The following is a 19,477-nucleotide window of genomic DNA, read 5'->3' on the forward strand; positions in this document are numbered from 1 at the left end:
CTAGAGCACAGGCTCAGTAGTTGTGGTGCTTGGGCTTATTTGTTCTGCAACTTGTGGGATCTTCACAGACCAGGGGTCAAATCCACCTCTTCTGTATTAGCAGGCTGATTCTTTACCACTGAGCCGCTGGGGAAGCCCCTCATGGCTTTATTTTAACAGATAAGTTCAACCTGTCTCGACCCCGCTTTGGTAGCTATTTTCCTGAATAGAACAATACAGACTAGCTTGTGTTTCATCTCTATTATTATTATCAACTCACCCTCATGTGCCTATTGTGGAATGCAAGAGGGAGGAGGCTGAGAAATAGGGAGGTGGAGTAATAAACAGTCTGTTTCATAAATGTCTGTGTAAGAGATTTCAAATCTCCTGTGAAGGGAAGTCTATCAGGTTTTTTCACACTTCAGCTCAGAGATGGTTCTGTAGCTGTAGAGCTGGCCTCATAGGGATTCTTCACCAACTTGGCACACCGAAAAATCATCGCTACCAGGAAGAGAAGCAGGAGAACAACAAAGGCGATGGCAAAGCCTTTGTCTACGTCAACACTACTGGACGGGCTTGAGTCATCCATGGGAACACACGCCTCTTTACCGTTATCCAGCTGTAGCTACTTCCTCAGGAATATCTTCAGATTTGTCATATTCCTAGACAAAAGAGGATAAAACAACTTTATTGGCTTATATTTCTATGTATGTATTTTTTTAAATTGGGGTATGTGTGTGTTAGTTGCTTAATCGTGTCCAACACTTTGTGACCCCCATGGACTGTACCCCTGCCCCCCCAGGCTCTTCTGTGCATGGGATTTTCCAGGCAAGGATACTGGAATGGGTTGCCATTTCCTTCTCCAGGGAATCTTCCCGACCCAGGGGTTGAACCCAGGTCTCCTGCATTGCAGTCGGATGCTTTACCACCTGAGCTACTAGGGGAGCCCTGGAAGCTTGGGGTAATAGTTGCTTTATAATGTTGTGTTAGTTTCTGCTGTACAACGAAGTGAATCAGTCAACCCACTCCAGTATTTCTTGCCTGAAAAATTCCATGGACAGAGGAGCCTGGTGGGCTACAGTCCATGGGGTTTTGAAGAGTAAGGCAGGACTGAGCTCTGCATTGCACTGTGTATCCCTTCCTTCTTGGACCTCCCTTCCATTGCCCCCCACCCCCCATCCCACCACTCTAGGTCATTACAGAGCACCGAGCTGAGTTCCCTGTGTCATACTGCAGGTTTCCACTAGCTATCTATTTTGCACTTGATACTGTATATGTGTCAATACTAATCTCCCAACCCAACGCACCCCTCTATGTGTGTATTTTCTTAACACTTTTATGTTGAAACCAAAGAGGGTTTCCAAAAAAAATTAGCAAGATTTATTTTAGAGGTACTCATGAAACTGATAGGGTTTCCTTTCCTGGTGGCTCAGACAGTAAACAATCTGCCTGCAATATGGGAGAGCCAGGTTTCATCCCTGGAGCAGGGAATCTACCCACTCAAGTATCCTTGCCTGGAGAACTCCAAGGATAGAGGAGCCTGGAGAGCTACAGTCCATAGTGTCGCAAAGAGCCGGACATGACTGAGCGACACACACACACACACATTCACACAGACGTGACACTGATAACATTAGTAGAGGTGACCTTCAAGATATAAGCATATGTAAAAGTAGGTGAAATCCTCCAAGGCAAGACATGAAAGATATGTGTAACTCAGAAAACAACTGGGGCTTCCTTGCTCTGTTAAATCCCAGTACAATTGTCTTGAACACCCCAATTCTGTGTTAAGTGCAAACCATTTTCTAATATTTTTTCAAATTCTGAGTACTTACTGTAATTAATTTATTGTGGTGTCTTAACTTACTAGGTATGAACATAAAATTGTTTTATTTTTTCTAATCACTATGTTTGTGCTGTCATTCCTATCTCTTAACTAAAAATCAGGTACATCCCAGAAGCGGTCAATTTCAGTTATTAAGTCCACTATCAAAACAATACTGAAAAGAAAGTCAGAGAACTCTCTCTGCTCAATTTCAAAACTCACCATAAAGCTACAGTCGTTGAGATAGTGTAGTATTGGCATAAGAATAGACATATACATCAATGGAACAGAATTGAGAGTACAGAAATAAACATGTATGTATTGTCAGCTGATTTTTGAGAAGAGGGTCAACACCATTCAATAAGGAAAGAAAACAAATGGTACTTGGGAGACTGGATGTGCCTGTGTGCTCCGTCACGTCAGTCGTCTCTGACTCTTTGTGACCCTGTGGATTGTAAGCCGCCAGGCTCCTCTGTCCATGGGATTCTCCAGGCAAAATACTGGAGTGGGTTGCCATGCCCTCCTCCATGGGATCTTCCTGACTCAGGGATTGAATCCACCTCTCCTGTGTCTCCTGCATTGCAGGGGAATTCTTTACCCACTGAACCCTACCTGGAAGCCTGGAAAACTAGATAGTCATATGCAAAAGACTGAAGTTAGACCCTTACTTCACACCATATATAAATATTAACTCAAAGTAGATCAAAGACCCAAATGTAAGAGCTAAAACTATAAAATTCAGAAAAAAAGGAATAAATTTTCATAACATTGGATTTGGTAAAGGGCTTTTAGATATGAGAGCAGTAAGAGAAAAAAAGATAAATTGGACTTCTTCAGATTTAAAACTCTTGAGCTTCAAAGGACACAATCAAGAAAGTGAAAAAAAAAACCCACACAATGGGAAAAAATGTTTGAAAATCTTATACCTGATACGGGATTTGTATTTAGAATATCTAAAGTATTTGTACAACTAAATTATAGGAAGACAAATGACTCAATTAAAAATTAGACAAAGGATCTGAATAGATATTTCTCTAAGGAAGATTTACAAATGGCCAATAAACACATGAAAAGATGCTCAACGTCATAGTCATGAGGAATTACTAAAGAACAGGCATAAGGTTTCAGTGAAGTAAGAGGAATAAGCACTAGATATCTTCTGTATGACATTGTATGTATAGTTAATGATAATCTATTATACACTTAATTCTTTGGCAACAATGCCAAAGAATGCTCAGACCACCACAAAATTGTACTCATCTCACATGCTAGCAAATTAATGCTCAAAATTCTCCAAGCTAGGATTCAACAGTACATGAACCATGAACTTCCAGATGTTCAAGCTGGATTTAGAAAATGCAGAGGAACCAGAGATCAAATTGCCAACATCGACTAGATCATTGAAAAAGCGAAAGAGTTCTAGAAAAACATCTACTTCTGCTTCATTGACTATGCCAAAGCCTTTGATTGTGTGGATCACAACAAACTGTGGAAAATTCTTAAAGAGATGGGAATACCATACCACCTGACCTGCCTCCTGAGAAATCTGTATGCATGTCAAGAAGCAAGAGTTAGAACTGGACATGGAACAACAGACTTGTTCCAAATTGGGAAAGGAGTATGTCAAGGCTGTATATTGTCACCCTGCTTATTTAACTTATATGCAGAGTACATCATGAGAAATGCTGGACTGGATGGAGCACAATCTGGAATCAAGATTGCTGGGAGAAATATCAATAACTTAGATATGCAGATGACACCATCCTTATGGAAGAAAGTGAAGAAGAACTAAAGAGGCTCTTGATGAAAGTGAAAGAGGAGAGTGAAAAAGTTGTCTTAAACTCAGCATTCAGAAAACTAAGATCATGGCATCTGGTCCCATCACTTCATGGCAAATAGAAGGGGAAACAATGAAAACAGTGACAGACTTTATTTTGAGGGGCTCCAAAATCAATGGATGATGACTGCAGCCATGAAATTAAAAGACACTTACTCCTTGGAAGAAAAGTTATGACCAACCTAGAGAGCATATTCAAAAGCAGAGACATTACTTTGCCAACAAAGGTCCGTCTAGTCAGAGCTATGGTTTTTCTGGTAATATGTATGGATGTGAGAATTGGACTATAAAGAAAGCTGAGTGCCGAAGAATTGATGCTTTTGAACTGTGGTGCTGGACAAGACTCTTGAGAGTCCCTTGGACAGCAAGGAGATCCAACCAGTCTATCCTAAGGAAATCAGTCCTGAATAGTCATTGGAAGGACTGATGCTGAAGCTGAAGCTCCAGTACTTTGGCCACCTGATGCAAAGAGCTGACTCATTTGAAAAGACCCTGATGCTTGGAAAGATTGAAGGCAGAAGGAGAAGGGGACGACAGAGGATGAGAAGGTTGGATGGCATCACCGACTCAATGGACATGAATTTGAGTAAACTCTGGGAGTTGGTGATGAACAGGGAAGTCTGGCATGCTGCAGTCCATGGGGTTGCAAAAAGCTGGACACAACTGAGCGACTGAACTGAACTGATTTTACACTTAAAAATTTGTTAAGAAGGTAGATCTCACATTAGGTGTTCTAACTGTAATAAAATAAAATTTGAAAAAAGAAAGAAAAGAAATTGGCTAGAGCAGCCTGTGGCAGTAGAAAAGAAGGCAGAGTTGAGATTGTATTGAATGAGGGGGATTTTACAAATATATTTATTTTTTATCATTTATTTATTTGGCTGTGTCTTAGTTGTGGCATGTGGGATCTAATTCTCTGCTTGGGGTTCAAACCTGGGCTCCCTGCATTGGGAGCTTGAAGTTCATAGCCACTGGACCACCAGGGAAGTCCCGAGGGGAATTTTTTTCTTTTTCTTGAGGACCAGGTATGGACTGCAGATAGGGACCAGCCTTAGGGGGTCACAAAAAGAGGATCTAAGCAGAGAGGGCTTCCTGCTAGGATGAGGTTACCTTAATAGAAAATGGCTGGAGGTTAACTTGGATTCAGCATTATAACGCCCAGTCAGAGTAGAAATATTGACCTGAAGGGATCTACAGTTAGATAACCCTAGTAGAGAATTTCTGAGGAGTTCATGAAAAAGGAGAGAAAGAGCCCTAAACAACATCCAAGCCTAGAGAGAAAAAAAAAAAAATGCCAGTAGATTTGTTTTGAAAAATGGTTTGGATCTTTAGGAGAGATGTGCCTGTGTGCTTGTTGTTGTTCAGTTGCTTAGTTGTGTCCAACTCTTTGTGACCCTTTGGACTTCAGCACACCAGGCTTCCCTGTCCGTCACCATCTCCCGGAGCTTGCTCAATCTCATGTCCATTGAGTCAGTGAGGCCATCCCAACATCTTGCCCTCTGTCTTCCCCTTCTCCTCCTGCCTTCAGTCTTTCCCAGTATCAAGGTCTTTTCCGAGTTGGGTCTTTGCATCAAGTGGCCAAATTATTGGAGCTTCAGCTTCAGCATCAATCCTTCTTCCAATGAATATTCAGGGCTGATTTCTTTTAGGATGGACTGGTTTGATCTTCTTGCAGTTCAAGGGACTCTCAAGAGTCTTCTCCAACACCACAGCTCAAAAGCGTCAATTCTTTGGCGTTTAGCCTTTTTTATGGTGCAACTCTCACATCCATACATGACTACTGAAAAGCCATGACTTGGATTATATGGACCTTTGTTGGCAAAGTAATGTCTCTGTTTTTAAATAGCTGTCTAGGGTTTTCATAGCTTTTCTTCCAAGGAGCAAGCGTGAGTGCTAAGTCACTTCAGTTCTGTCCGATTCTTTGTGACCCTTTGGGCTGTAGCCTGTCAAGCTCTTCTGTCCATGGGGTTTTTCAGGCAAGAATACCAGAGTGTGTTGCCATGCTCTCGTCTAGGGGATCTTCCTGACCCAGGGATCAAACTGTGTCGCCTATGTTTCCTGTGTTGGCAGGTGGGTCCTTTACCACTACCACCACCTGGGAAGTCATTGGAGAGATGTAGAGAAAGCTAAAATACTGTTTTTGTTTTGTTTTGACTGCACCAGACATCATGTGGCCTTTTAGTTCCCCAGTGAGGGATCAAACCTGTGCTCCCTGCAGGGGAAAAGTGGAGTCTTAACTACTGGACCACCAGGGAAGTCCTAAAATATTGTTTCATAAAAGATGAGCTGGGGACTTCCCTGGTGGTGCCATAGACAAGAGTCTGCCTGACAACGCAGGAAATGTGGGTTTAATCCCTGGTGTGGGAAGATTCCACAAGCCCTGGAGCAGCTGCATTCATATGCCACAACTACTGAACCCGGGTTCTAGAGCCCATGAGCTGCAACTACTGAGCCACAGCTACCGAAGCACAAGTATCTTACAGCCCGGGCTCTGCAACAAGAGAAGCCGCTGTAATGAGAAGCCTGCACACTACGATGAAGAGCACAGCTCCTTCGCCCCGCAACTAGAGAGCCCATGGAAAGCAATGATGACCCAGCACGGCCAAAAGTAAATAAATTTTAAAAATTAAAAATAAATTAGTTGGCATGGTGAGAAGCTAAATTGCCCCGGGAAATAGTATCAAGAATTGTGTTCATAATGGGCAGAGTTGTACTTTGGCAGAGAACTGTAAGTTGTTGTTGTTGAGCTGCTCAGTCGTGTCTGACTCTTTGCAACCCCATGGGCTGCAGCACGCCAGTCTTCCCTGTCCTTCACCATCTCCTGGAGCTTGCTCAAACTCATGTCCATTGAGTCAGTGATGCCATCCAACTAGCTGGTCCTCTGTTGTCCCCTGATGACGAGAGATAAACTAATCTGGTAGCTGGAAAATGTGGGAAAATTGGTAGATATTTGTACCATTTTAAGATATATATCTCACTTATATATGTATTACATTCCTTATGTGTCATCCTTTCTACAGTGCTCTTTCAGAGCAAGGACACATGTATTTTTGGGTTCCACATTTCAGTGGCTTATCACTAGGTGGTGCTAGTGGTAAAGAACCTGCCTGCTAATACAGGCGACACAGAGTCTTGGGTTTGATCCCTGGGTCAGGAAGATCCCCTGGAGGAGGGCATGGCAACCCACTCCAGTATTCTTGCCTGGACAGAGGAGCCTGGCAGGCTACAGTCCATGGGTTGCAGAGTTAGACACGACTGAAGCAACTTAGCACATATCACTCTACCTCTGTTAATATCCTTTTGGGCCTACTTCCAAAACATGTCTCAAATCCATTCCCTTTTCTTTACCCCTATGGCCACCATTGTGCTCTAGACCATCAAATGCCAAACACCTGCAAATACTTTCTGATTTTCTGAAAACATTCTTATTCTCCTCCAAACCGCAAAGCAATCTTTAGTAAGTGTAATTAAATCAGTCTTCTGATTAAAATATTCCAGCTTCTTCCTACTGTCTTCAGTGCATTACCAAGGCTGTCCACGATTTTGTCTCACCTTGTTTCTTGCCACTCTTCCTTGTACATTTTTTACCCAGCAATGCTGGACTTGTCACAGCTCTGTGAGTTTTGCATGATCCTCCTTTGCCTCCAGGCTTTTTCCATTAACATTATCTTTGCATTACTCCTATCCTTCTATATTCAACTTTTAGGCCTTAGCTTAAATGTCAATTTCCTAGGGAGATATTCTAGTAACATTCACTATTGTTTATTTTGATTACTTTAATTTCTGTCTTTTCTGATAAAATAGTAATTCTACATGAGACTAAGGACCCTATATAATTTGTTTTTATCCTAAAAGTCTGGGATATATTAGATGTTCAACAAGTATCTGTTCAATGAATGATTTAGTACTATACTTTGCAAAAGTGAGCACGTAAAAATGTTGGTTGAATGAATGAATGACTTTGAGAATGTGGCAGTGAAAGGAGAAGACTGTTGCTGATCTTAAAAGAATAGTGGTAGAGTGATAAAGAAGGAGTCCAGACTTTCGTGGATTAAACAACAAAAGGCAGTGAGGAAATGAAGACACCAAGATTTTAAATCATTTATGAGGAGTTAAACTAGGAAAGAAAGAAGCAGAATAGCAGCGAAAAGCCTAATGCAGAATCAAACAAGGGATTCCTTTTCAAAGGCAGAATAGAAAGGTATCAGGTAGGATGTGTTTGGTTGCAAGTGACAGAAACGTCCACTTAAGTGAGATTAAACAATACATGAAATTTATTGACTTCTGAGTCTAAAGTCCAGAGTAAGGCTAACTTTATAAGTAGGGCTTGATCCAGAGAGTGGAGGTGTTTCCATGGTTTTGCCTTTATGTATCTACCTCTCTTCTACACTGGGGTTCCCTGATGGCTCCGCTGGTAAAGAATCCACCTGCAATGCAGGAGACCTAGGTTCGATCCCTGGGTTGGGAAGATCCCCTGGAGAAGGGAACAGGTACCCACTCCAGTATTCTGGCCTGGAGAATTCCAGGGCCAGAATATACAGTCCAAGGGGTTGCAAAGAGTTGGGACACAACTGAGCGACTTTCACTTTCATCCTTTCTTCTACATTGATTTTATACCCGGACCAGCTTCCCTATGGTAGCAAGAATGGCTACAGAAAATCCAGACTTCACATATTCCCTCTTCATATTATCTCCTCCTCAATTCCAGAGGGAGAAAGAACAATTTTATATCAGTCAGGATTCTTCTTTGCAACTAATGAAAACAGGGCCTCCTTTACTTAAGCAAGAGCTTCCCTGGTGGCTGAGATAGTAAAGAATCTGCCTGGAATGCAGGATACCCGGGTTCAGTCCCTGGGTTGAGAAGATCCCCTGGAGAAGGAAATGGCAACCCACTCTAGTATTCTTGCCTGGAGAATCCCATGGACAGAGGAACCTTGTGGGCTGCAGTTCATGGGGTCGTGAAGTGTCAGACAGGACTGACCAACTTTCACTTACTTAAGAACAAAAGGTATTTATTATAAAGAGACCAGGTGACTTCCAGAATCAAGGAGAAGGAGAATTGGTTCCATAAAACAGGGAGAAACCAGGGGAGGCCAGGCACTAGGAATCAAAACCAAGGTCAGCACAGGAAAAGTCTGGTTAAGGCACCGTTGGCGCTGGACACTAGCCACCACCACCGGACACTGCTATTGCTGAGGACTGCTGCTACTGTCATCGGATACTGCTGTCCCTGCCGTGCCTGAATTATAAATTGTGTCATCTTTGTGTCACTTGATATTCCAGACCCTGGCTGGAGCATCCGACTGGTCAAGGCTGAGTCACGCACCAGCACCTTAGCCACCCTGGGGATAGGAGAGGGAATATTCATTATTTCTAGGCACTGTAGTAAAAATGAAGTTCTGTCTCTCATAGACTCACATAAAGGAGCATTTCTCTCAAGTAAGAAGGAGTTTTGGATGTTGAGCAGACCCAAAATGCCAAACATTTATTTTTTGGTCTTGGTCCCAATCCATTTATATGCTGTTCCTAAGAGATTCACCTAAAATTTAAAGGCATGGAAAGACTGGAAGTAAAAGGTGTACGAGGTAAATACTCACCAAAATAAAATTGAGGTGCTATATTAATATCAGACAAAATAGACCTTAAGACCAGAAGCATTATTAGGGATACAGAAGATTAACAGATTATAATGAAGTGCAAAATTCAGTAGGAAGATGTAAGAGTTCTAAATTGTATGTACCTAATAAAATAGTCTCAGGATAAATAAACAATAGGACTACTGGGAGAAATTGATAAAAATTGCCATTATAGTGGATAATCAAAATATTCCTCTCAATCATTGATAGGTCAGCTAGACAGAAATTGGTGAAATACAGAATATTTGCTTGATATGGTGAACAAGCTTGATTCATAGCACATGCATCCAACACTTAGCAAATTCGTACTTTTCCATATATTTTTAAATCTCATTTGAGTTGGTTGGGTTTGAGGTTTAATTTTTGGTCATGTGAAACTAAAAACATCCTAATTCCATTTATTAAATCCCTTTCGTTGAAAATAGCTAGAATGGTTTCTGGTCTCTGCAAATAAGCCTTGATGTATATAGATATCAAGCTGAGTTTATCCTAGAAGTAGAAACATGCTATGTATATAAGCCTTATGAATACCACAGTTGTTGCAGAAAAGCATTTGATAAATTTCAATACTAAAAAAACACTTACATTAATTTTTTAGCAAAATAGGGGTAGAAAAGAATACTTTTAACCCAATTAAGGATATTAACAAAAAAATGTAGAGCAAACATCCAGATAATGGTGAAAAGTTGAAAGATTTTCCTCTTAAAATCAGGAACAAGACAAAGAGGTTCATTATCTTCAATTTATTCAACATCATTCTGGAGGTTCTAATCAGTGCAGTAAAATAAGATAAAGAAAGAAAAAAACAAGGATTTAAAAAGAAGAAACAAAAATGTTCATTATTCACTGATATTATTTCCTACAGAATAGTCTACAGAAAATATGAGAAATAAGTAGTTTAGCAAGGTGTTTGGATGAGATACACAAGTCAGTTACATATGTAAATGCCAGTAACAAACAATAAGCAAATGTGATTTTTAAAAGACCATTTAATTTTAAAAGGGTCATTGGGAACTCCTTGGTGGTCCAGTAGTTAAGACTCAGAGCTTTCCCTGCTGTGGTCCTGGTTCAATCACTGGTCGGGGAAGTAAGATCCTGCAAGCCGTGTGGCGCCACCAAAAAAAGGGGGGGACATTATTTACAGTAGCATAAAAATATATAACAAACCTAGACAGCATATTAAAAATCTGAGACAGCACTTTACTGACAAAGCTTCGTATAGTTAAAGGTGTGGTTTTTCCACTAGTCATGTATGGATGTAAGAATTGGGCCGTAAAGAAGGCTGAGCACCAAAGAATTGATGATTTTGAACTGTGGTGTTGGAGAAGACTTTTAAGAGTCCCTTGGACTGCAAGGAAATCAAACCAGTCAATCTTAAAGGATATCAACCCTGAACATTCACTGGAAGGACTGATGCTGAAGTTGAAGCTCCAATACTTTGGCCACCTGATGTGAAGAGCCAGTTCACTGGGAAGGACCCTGATGTTGGGAAAGATTGAAGGCAAGAGGAGAAGGAGGCGACAGAGGATAAGATGGTTGGATGGCATCACTGACTCAATGGACACATGAATTTGAGAAAACTCAGGGAGATAGTGAGGGACGGGGAAGTCTGGCATGCTGCAATTCTTGGGGCTGCAAAGAGTCAGACACAACATAGTGACTGAACAAAGTGAATAGAGAGATACCCGATATTTATGAATTTCACATGATTAAGTTGTTAATTCTCCTCAAATTTACTTATAGAGGCCATATAAGTCCAACAAAATTCCATCAAGGTTTTTGAGAAAACTGACAAACTGTTTTTCTTAAGTGTACATGGGAGCTCACAGGTACAAGAATTAGAAAGGCATTCTGAAGAGAAAGAATATGGTGGAGAGATTCCCCATATCAGTTATTAAGGTTTGTTACAGAGCTATAGTATTTTTGACAGAGGGATATATGTGCAGGTATAGATAAGAGGCCATTTGAAGAGACTAGAAAGCCCAGAAGCAAACTGGACATTTAGGGATACTTGACTTATAGTGGAATGAGCACTGTTGACAGAAAAAGAACGGCCTGTTTGATAATGGATACTGGAAAATAAGATATCCATAAAAAAAACCCACATCTATAGTTAAATGTCAAGTGAAGTGAACTCACTCAGTCGTGTCAGACTCTTTGTGACCCCGTGGACTGTAGCCCGCCAGGCTCCTCTGTCCATGGGATTCTTCAGGCAAGAATACTGGAGTGGGTTGCCATTTCCTTCTCCAGGGAATTTTCCCAACCCAGGGATCGAACCCGGGTCTCCCACATGGCAGGCAGATGCTTTATCCTCTGAGCCAGATGTCAAGAGCAAACTTCAAAACCTTTAGGACTTCCTTGGTGGTACAGTGGATAAGAATCCGTCAGGCAGTGCAGGGGGCATGAGTTCAGTCCCTGGTCTGGGAAGGTTCTACACGTGGTGGAGCAACTGCACTCATGGGCCACAGTACTGAAGCCTGTGTGTCTAGAGCCTGTGCTTTGCAACAAGAGAAACCACTGCAGTAAGAGGCCCGCATACTGCAACCAGAGAGTAATCCCTGCTTGCTGCAGTTAGAGGAAGTCCAAGCACAGCAACAGAGATTCAGCGCAGCTAGAAGTAAGACAAATTCTTAACAACATCAACAACAACAAAAAACTTTGGAAGAAAATATAGAATGTTTTTATCACCTCAGGTTAGGAAAAGATCTCTTAAACAAGACACAAATAGTACAACATATATTTTTAAAAATGCTTGAGTTTAACTTTAAAATTAAGAACTCCGGATCAGTTCAGACACCATAAAGTAAGTAAAAATACAAACCACACCACAAATTTGGAGAAACACATTTCTAAAAAAGGGTTAGTATCCAAGTTAGCAAACTAAATCCTCCAACTGAATAAGTAAAGGACAAATAACTCAAGAGGAAAATTAGCAAAAGACATGAACTGGCATTAAAAAAAAGAAACATGAAAGGTAAAAAGTACATGAAAAGGTGTTCAACTTCACTAGTAATCATTGACATTTTTTTTTTATTCACTAGATTGGTAGACATTAAGAAGTCTGATAATACAAAGTGTTGGCAAGGATGTAACTCATTCAAAGTTCTTATACACTCCCCATCAGTAATATCAGAGTACAGATTGATAAAAATCCCCTGTAGAAAATCATTTAGCATTATCTAGTAAAGTTGAATGTACATATTCACTGCAACCCAACTCCCAAGTCCACTCCTGTGTATACACCAGGAAAATTAAAAGAAGATTGCTTCTGCAGTATTGTACACAAAAGCAAAAGCTGAACAGTTCAAATGACCACAGCCTGAGAGAATTATTGCATAAATCGTGGCATAGTCACAGTAAATACTATAAAGCAGTGAAAAAAATGAGTGAACAAACTAGAGTTGCATTCAATAACATGGGTGACTCTTAGAAACGTATTAGTGAGTGATAGAAGCAAATTACAGAAAACAGCATACATGATGGAGAAGGCAATGGCACCCCACTCCAGTACTCTTGCCTGAAAAGTCCCATGGATGGAGGAGCCTGGTAGGCTGCAGTCCGTGGGGTCATGAAGAGTCAGACACGACTGAGCGACTTCACTTTCACTTTTCACTTTCATGCACTGGAGAAAGAAATGGCAACCCACTCCAGTGTTCTTGCCTGGAGAATCCCAGGGACAGGGGAGCCTGGGACAGGGGAGCCTGGTGGGCTTCTGTCTATGGGGTCACACAGAGTCGGACACAACTGAAGCGACTTAGCAGCAGCAGCAGCAGCAGCATACATTATTATATTATTTTTATAAATCTCAAAACAAACAAAGCACTTTTTACAATAACAATACACTATTTAGGGATGCACACATATGTGATAAATTTACTTCTGAAAAAGTGAAGGAGGGAATTCCCTGGCAGTCCAGTGGTTAGGACTAGGTGCTTTCACTGTCTCCGACCGGGCATGTGGCCAAAAAAAGAAAAGAAAAAGCCAAGGAGTCAGTGATATAGATTCACGGTAATGATTACTTCTGGGAGGGAGGCAGGCAGATGATCTAAAGGAAAGAACACTCAGGTAAATGCATTGAGATGGTTCAGTTATTATTGTATTTCATGACTAAAATATATTACATGTCTTCTTTTCAATGTATCAAGTACTATACACATTTTTGAGAAGTGGTGGGTTAAAGTATTTGGTTTGACTATCTTGCATTGCAAATATGCTGCCAGAAATCAAAAAGTTCTGGATTTTCCTGGTGGTGCAGTGGTTAAGAATCAGCCTGCCACTGCAGGGGACATGCATTTGATCTCTGGTCTGGAAGGTTCCACATGCTGTGGAGCAACCAAGACCATGTGCCACAACTACTGAGCCCCTGTGTTGCAGCTACTGAAACTCCAGCATCTGGAGCCTGTGCTCCGCAAGAGAAGCCGCCACAGTGAGAACCTGTGCACCGCAGTGAAGACTAGCCCCTGCTCACCACAACTAGAAAAACTTCGCGTGCAGCAACAGAGACCCAGCACAGACAAAAATAAATAAATTAAAAAAAAAAAAAAGAAGCAAAAAGTTCTTTGGGATCTAGCACTCACTGGCTCCAGAGATCACTATGTGTTTGTAGAAACGGTTGATTGTCCGTACAGTTCTTGGTTTTGGAAGGGCAAAGGGTGTTCCTTCTAGACAAGTCAACCCCCAGTGAGAACAGTTCAATGGCGATCATGAAATATAATGTGGTAGTGGAGAACATGGGTTCTGCAGTCAGTCCATCTGGATTTGGATCCTGGCTCTAACAAGGCTTGGTGATCCTAAGCAAGTTACTTAAATTTTCAGAACCTCGGTTTCTTCATCTGTAAAATGGGGATAATAATACAATAACCCTATGATGTAGATGCTAAGATTAAATAAATATGTAGAAGATAGCACAGTGCCTGGCACATAACAACTACTATCAAAGTGTTTACCATTATTACCCTCCTTGGATTTACTATGTTCCTCATTTCTTGCACCTTTTCTCTTGCTATGGAGTATCTGGAAGTCATTGCTGTTTTAATTTTTCACTTAAGTGGAGTTATAGAGCAAGTTTTTCCCATGTTACAGTTGTACAGTATTGATAGTGTGTAACATCAACAGAAAGGGGAGGCTAAGAAGGTCCGCACTTCAAAGCACTGACAACTAACTACTCAGGGTCATATACAGTTCATTTGGTGCTGAGAATGTACTAGATATTCAATGTATTATATGACTTGAAGAAAGGATTCCAATTTAAGCTTAGGCTGTGTGTTTCACAGAAATTAAGTGTCAAAACAAGCCTTTATGATGATTGGAAATGTGTCTACCAGCCCCCTGGTTTATTTTTAACTTGAGACTTTCCTGGTGAAAAATTCATTCTAAGGGAAGAGCTAGTCTAGGTTCTGAGTTTAGCTAGAGTCAGAGAAGAGGTAAGATTCTGACAATACAATCTCTAAGAGGCCGTGTTTTTTGACACTGAGTTCACTCAAATGTCAGTCCAAGGATATGGGAGAGTCAAGAACTTCTTTATCATTGCTCTTGTTACTTTATTTTATCTACAGACTTGTGTGCTTTAGGAACTAGAGATTACAAACAGGTCCCTCTCTACTACTATACAAACTCTATTAACTTTCAATTTAACTTCAATGCATCCTTTACTATTTAACAAATAAAGCACAAAAACTAGGACCCCTAGGCATAAAAAGATTTCTGTCTTTAGAAAACTTACAGTCTGATATGGGAGATAAGACATATCCATACAATTATGACAGGTACGAAATGATAAACACCAAAACAAAAAGTAGCGGGTCTCTCTGAAATTGTCTGCCTGACCCTTTCCCTCCTGTCCACTCATATGGCTATTAGGGGAGCTACCGTGCTCTGACACGGCCTCATCATGCTGGCTGCCTCAGTTCAGTGGTTGGGGGTGAGCATCCCAGCTGGGCCAAAGCTCTTCTCTTGAATTTTTGTAACTGGAATGGGAAATGCATCCTGGCATTTACCAGCTATTTAATATGCACTTGCTGATAATTGAGTCGTAGTGAGAAGACCAATTTTATTGTATTTTTAGTACCTTGCCAGTGTCTTTATCCATTTGTATATACCTCAGATGTCATTTTCTAGATATATTTCTTTAATGTCATATACCTTCTCTTTAATGCTATATACCTTCTCTTTATTCATCAAAAAGGCCATATTCTCTAAAAAAATCATATTATTTTACTCTGATACTTAAATATCTCACTAGACCCTTTAGAGTCTGGAGAGTTTATTAATTTGCCAACTTCTCCTCTCAATAGCATTTCAAGAGACTTATGTCTTTCCTATCATTTGTTCTCCTTATCATAGGTTCCTAGCTATGATTTTATATACTGTATAAACCATCTCCATTTTATAAAGTTAATGAGAAAAATAAACAAAAATATATACTTCTTGAATGTAAAGAAATCATTCCAAGGTAATCTGCTGATAAAATAATCCAAAGGGAAGAGTCAGGAAAATTTCACTGAAGAGACAAATACCTGTATTGAATTGAGGCCTGAGAATGAGTAGCCCCTGCTGGTTCAGACAATAAAGAATCTGACTGCAATGAAGGAAACACAGGTTTGATTACTGGGTCAGGAAGATCCCCTGGAACGGGTGATGGCAACCTGCACCAGTATTCTTGCCTGGGAAATCCCATGGACAGAGGAGCCTGGTGGGCTACAGTCCATGGGGTCATGGGCTCACAGAGAGTTGGACAAAGCTGAGCAACACACCCTTTTCAAGCTAATAAAGGTGCGGAAGGGGAGAAGCAGGAAAGGAGAAGAGAGGACAGCATAGTATGTTTGAGAAACAGTAAATGTTCAGTAAGTGCTTGAGATATATTCTCCCACTGAATAAGCAGCCTAGGCAAGTTCACTTGGGCCCTTGTATGGCACATTAAAGACTCTGGATTCAGCTTTGCAATCAGCGGGGAGTCATCAAAAAGCTTTTAAGCATGGAAATTACACCATTTGATGGTTGTTGTAGAAATATTAGACTGGCAGGAAGATGGAGGGTGCATGAGAGCAATTAACCTAAAGTCTTTCATTAATATGAACTTCTACAGGGCAAAAATCTTGAAGTTTTGTTTTTTTGTGTGATTTCTCACAGCATTGATTAGCATAGTGCCCACACCCAGGTGGTGCTAATGGTAAAGAATCCGTCTGCCAATGCAGGAGACATAAACATGGGTTTGATCCCTGGACTGGGAAAACCCCTGGAGAAGGGAATGGCAACCCACTCCAGTATTCTCGCCTGGAAAATTCCAGACAAGAATGGACAGAGAAGCCTGGCAGGCTATAGTCCATGGGGTTGCAAAGAGTCGGACATGACTGAAGCGACTTGGCGTGCACACACCACACCTACAAGGAAATATTTGTTAACATGGAGACTCCAGTGTCAGAAGAACACTCTGCTTCTCTTGGGTGAAGAGAATGGATAGGATGATATATGTCTGGTTAACAAACTTAGCTAGGGTCAGATTAGTCATAGAAATCTTTCTACAGGTGATGACCAGGCTCAATTTGGAATAAGGAAGGTATACTCCCAATGAAGGAACAGTGATAGAGACAAGGAAACATGGGAACTTTTGTGGAACTACATATTTCAGTATGGTAGAGATCACAATACACAAAAATAAAAGGTATAAAGTTGTAGAATCTCTCAGTTGGAAGGAACCTTTAAAAGTAACCTTGTTGCATTAGCCTTCTAGTCATTCTTGCAAAGCCCCTGGGAGTAGGGTGAATTTAAAGGTACTGGTGTGGCATGCTCAGGAAGCAGAAATATGGCACTGAAGTTCAAGGGTAAAGAAGAGCAAGATCTTTTGAGTTGAGAGTCACCCAAGGATAGGAGAGTTGAAATCATAGAAGTAGATGAGATGGTTGAAGGAGAATTAGAAATAAGGGAATGTTAGCATTTATGGTGGAGGAAAGAGGTCAAGGAACCACAGATGGAATAGTTACATGTAGAACTTGTAACAGTTACAAGAGATGAGAGAATTCCAGGCAGAGGACAGATTGCAAACAACCTTGTATGCTTCAGAGAGATGGAAAATCTTCAATATTTGGAAATTGGAAAACATTATCTTGGATTCTCCCTCTCCTTTAATTAAATCTGAATTCCTGAACTTTGAATCAAAGGTCTCTTCAAACTTCTCACTCATAGCTGCCATATTCCAATAAGTGAATTTTGCTTCTGTTAGGCTTATATCTTTCCTCTCTCTCCCTTACAAAGTAAAATAGGGACTTCCCTGCTGGTCCAGTGGTTGAGAATCTGTCTGCCAACACATAGGACACAGGTTCAATACCTGGTCTGGAAAGATTACACGTCAAGGGCGACTAACCCGTGCCCTAGAGCCTGAGCTCGGCAACGAGAAGCCGTCCCAGTGAGAAGCTGGCATACCGCAACTAGAGAAAGCCCACGAGCAGCGGTGAAGACCCAGTGAAGACAAAAAAAAGTAAAATACATTCTTGCTGAAAAGAGAAAAGAAATAGGACGATAATGTTTTGGTTCTTGGGTCTTATTTTCAGATGTAAGGATCTGATCCAGGTTTTACAGGGCCTGAAGTTTATACAAATTGGAGATCTGTCGTTAAGAAAAGAATGTGGTTGTTTCGCCACTGGTGCCGCCTGTGTTAAGTCGCTTCAGTCGTGTTCAATTCTTTGCGACCCTGGACTGTAGCCTATCAGGCTCCTCTGTCTATGGGATTCTCCAGGCAAGAATACTGCAGTGGGTAGCCATTCTCTTCTCCAGGGGATCTTCCCAACACATGAAACCCACGCCTCTTACATCTCCTGCACTGGCAGGCGGATTCTTTACCACTAGTGCCACCTGGGAAGCCCTGTTTAGTCACTACAAGATTTTTAATACACAATTAGGTTTAAAGTTTTTAGAATGGAAAAAAAAAATCACAAGAAATTATTGGAGACATATTTTGGAGACTTAGTTTCCACAGGGCTTCCCAAGTGGCCCTAGTGGTAAAGAACCCGCCTGCCAATCAATGCAGGAGATATAACAGATACGGGCTCCATTCCTGGGTCGGGAAGATCCCCTGGAGGAGGGCATGTCACCACACTCCGGTATTCTAGCCTGGAGAATCTCCACAGACAGAGGAGCCTGATGGGGTACAGTCCATAGGGTCGCACAGAGTTGGACATGACTGAAGCAGCTTAGCACCGCGTACATTCTTCTGAGATCTCTTGGATAAGATAGCTTTTCTTGACAAATATAAATGGCAGATAAAATTCAAAATCTGTTTTCCAGAGAGAAGACCTGCCCTAGAATCTTTTACAGTGGCTCTTAAGGCTCCTGTTTTGTTTGCGTTGAATAGTAGCACTGCTCCCTAGAGTAGGGAAAAAGAGGGCATGAATTTACTGGCTTGTGTAAAATTAGGTCCTGCTAAAGTAGGAAAGAGAACTTATTTACAAATCCGTAGCAATGTCAGTTCCTCTTTCACTTAACACTTTCCAGAAAGATCAATCACCATTTCCGTCCCTTGTGTTCTCTCCTCAAGTCACTTAATTTTTCCCATCTGTAGTGCTGCATGTTTCTTAAAAAAAAAAACAAAACAAAACACAACTAAATGTAAAAAGACCCAGATTTTTTCCTGGCCGTAAGTTTAGTCTGAAAGGAAAGGTGATTGTGAAGAAATACCATAAGGAAGCTTTCTTACTATAATCTCTAAAATCAAAGACATCCTCTAGTTAATAGGACTAATAGAGGACCCTCCCAAAATAAGACTATCCCCAAGTTATCCCCTTTAAGATATGTTTCACTTTTCAAACGAAGCACTAATGAAAAAAAAAAAAGCTCTTTATTTCCCCAGTGTTCCCCAAGCTTGCAGAAAAGTATTATTAAACTCAGAAGAATTGTTGGAATTATTCCCATAAAAACCTTACCAGCAAGGGGCATATGGATATTTATTTACCTTTAGAGAGAGTGATATCCAAGGCTGGATGTTGGCAGGGCGGTCTCCTCCTACTCAAGCACATCTCTTGGCAGCCTCTCCTCTTTTCATCAACCCCTTTTTAAAAAAGGAGAGTGGTTGTGGCTCTCTCCCCTTCCCCACTCCCACACTGAACTCAGAAGCTTCATGAATAGTTCAACTAAAACAGGATCAAGTTTCAGACACTCCCATAGTGAGTGAGAAAATGATCCCACTAGATTAAATTGGAGCCTAGATCA

General features: G+C 41.0%; 1 protein-coding gene across 1 annotated transcript; it reads right to left on the reverse strand.

The window, feature by feature from the left end:
* Positions 1-76: 76 nt before the first annotated feature.
* Positions 77-19,353, reverse strand: CTXND2 (cortexin domain containing 2). The gene is made up of 2 exons (XM_040230749.1): positions 19,221-19,353; positions 77-641 (listed from the first exon to the last, which is right to left on the reverse strand). The coding sequence occupies exon 2, from the start codon at positions 566-568 to the stop codon at positions 401-403; it is 168 nt and encodes a 55-aa protein (XP_040086683.1). The 5' UTR covers positions 569-641; positions 19,221-19,353; the 3' UTR covers positions 77-400.
* Positions 19,354-19,477: the final 124 nt, after the last annotated feature.

This window comes from Oryx dammah, unplaced genomic scaffold (genome assembly GCF_014754425.2).
Source record: "Oryx dammah isolate SB20612 unplaced genomic scaffold, SCBI_Odam_1.1 HiC_scaffold_28, whole genome shotgun sequence".
NCBI lineage: Eukaryota > Metazoa > Chordata > Mammalia > Artiodactyla > Bovidae > Oryx > Oryx dammah.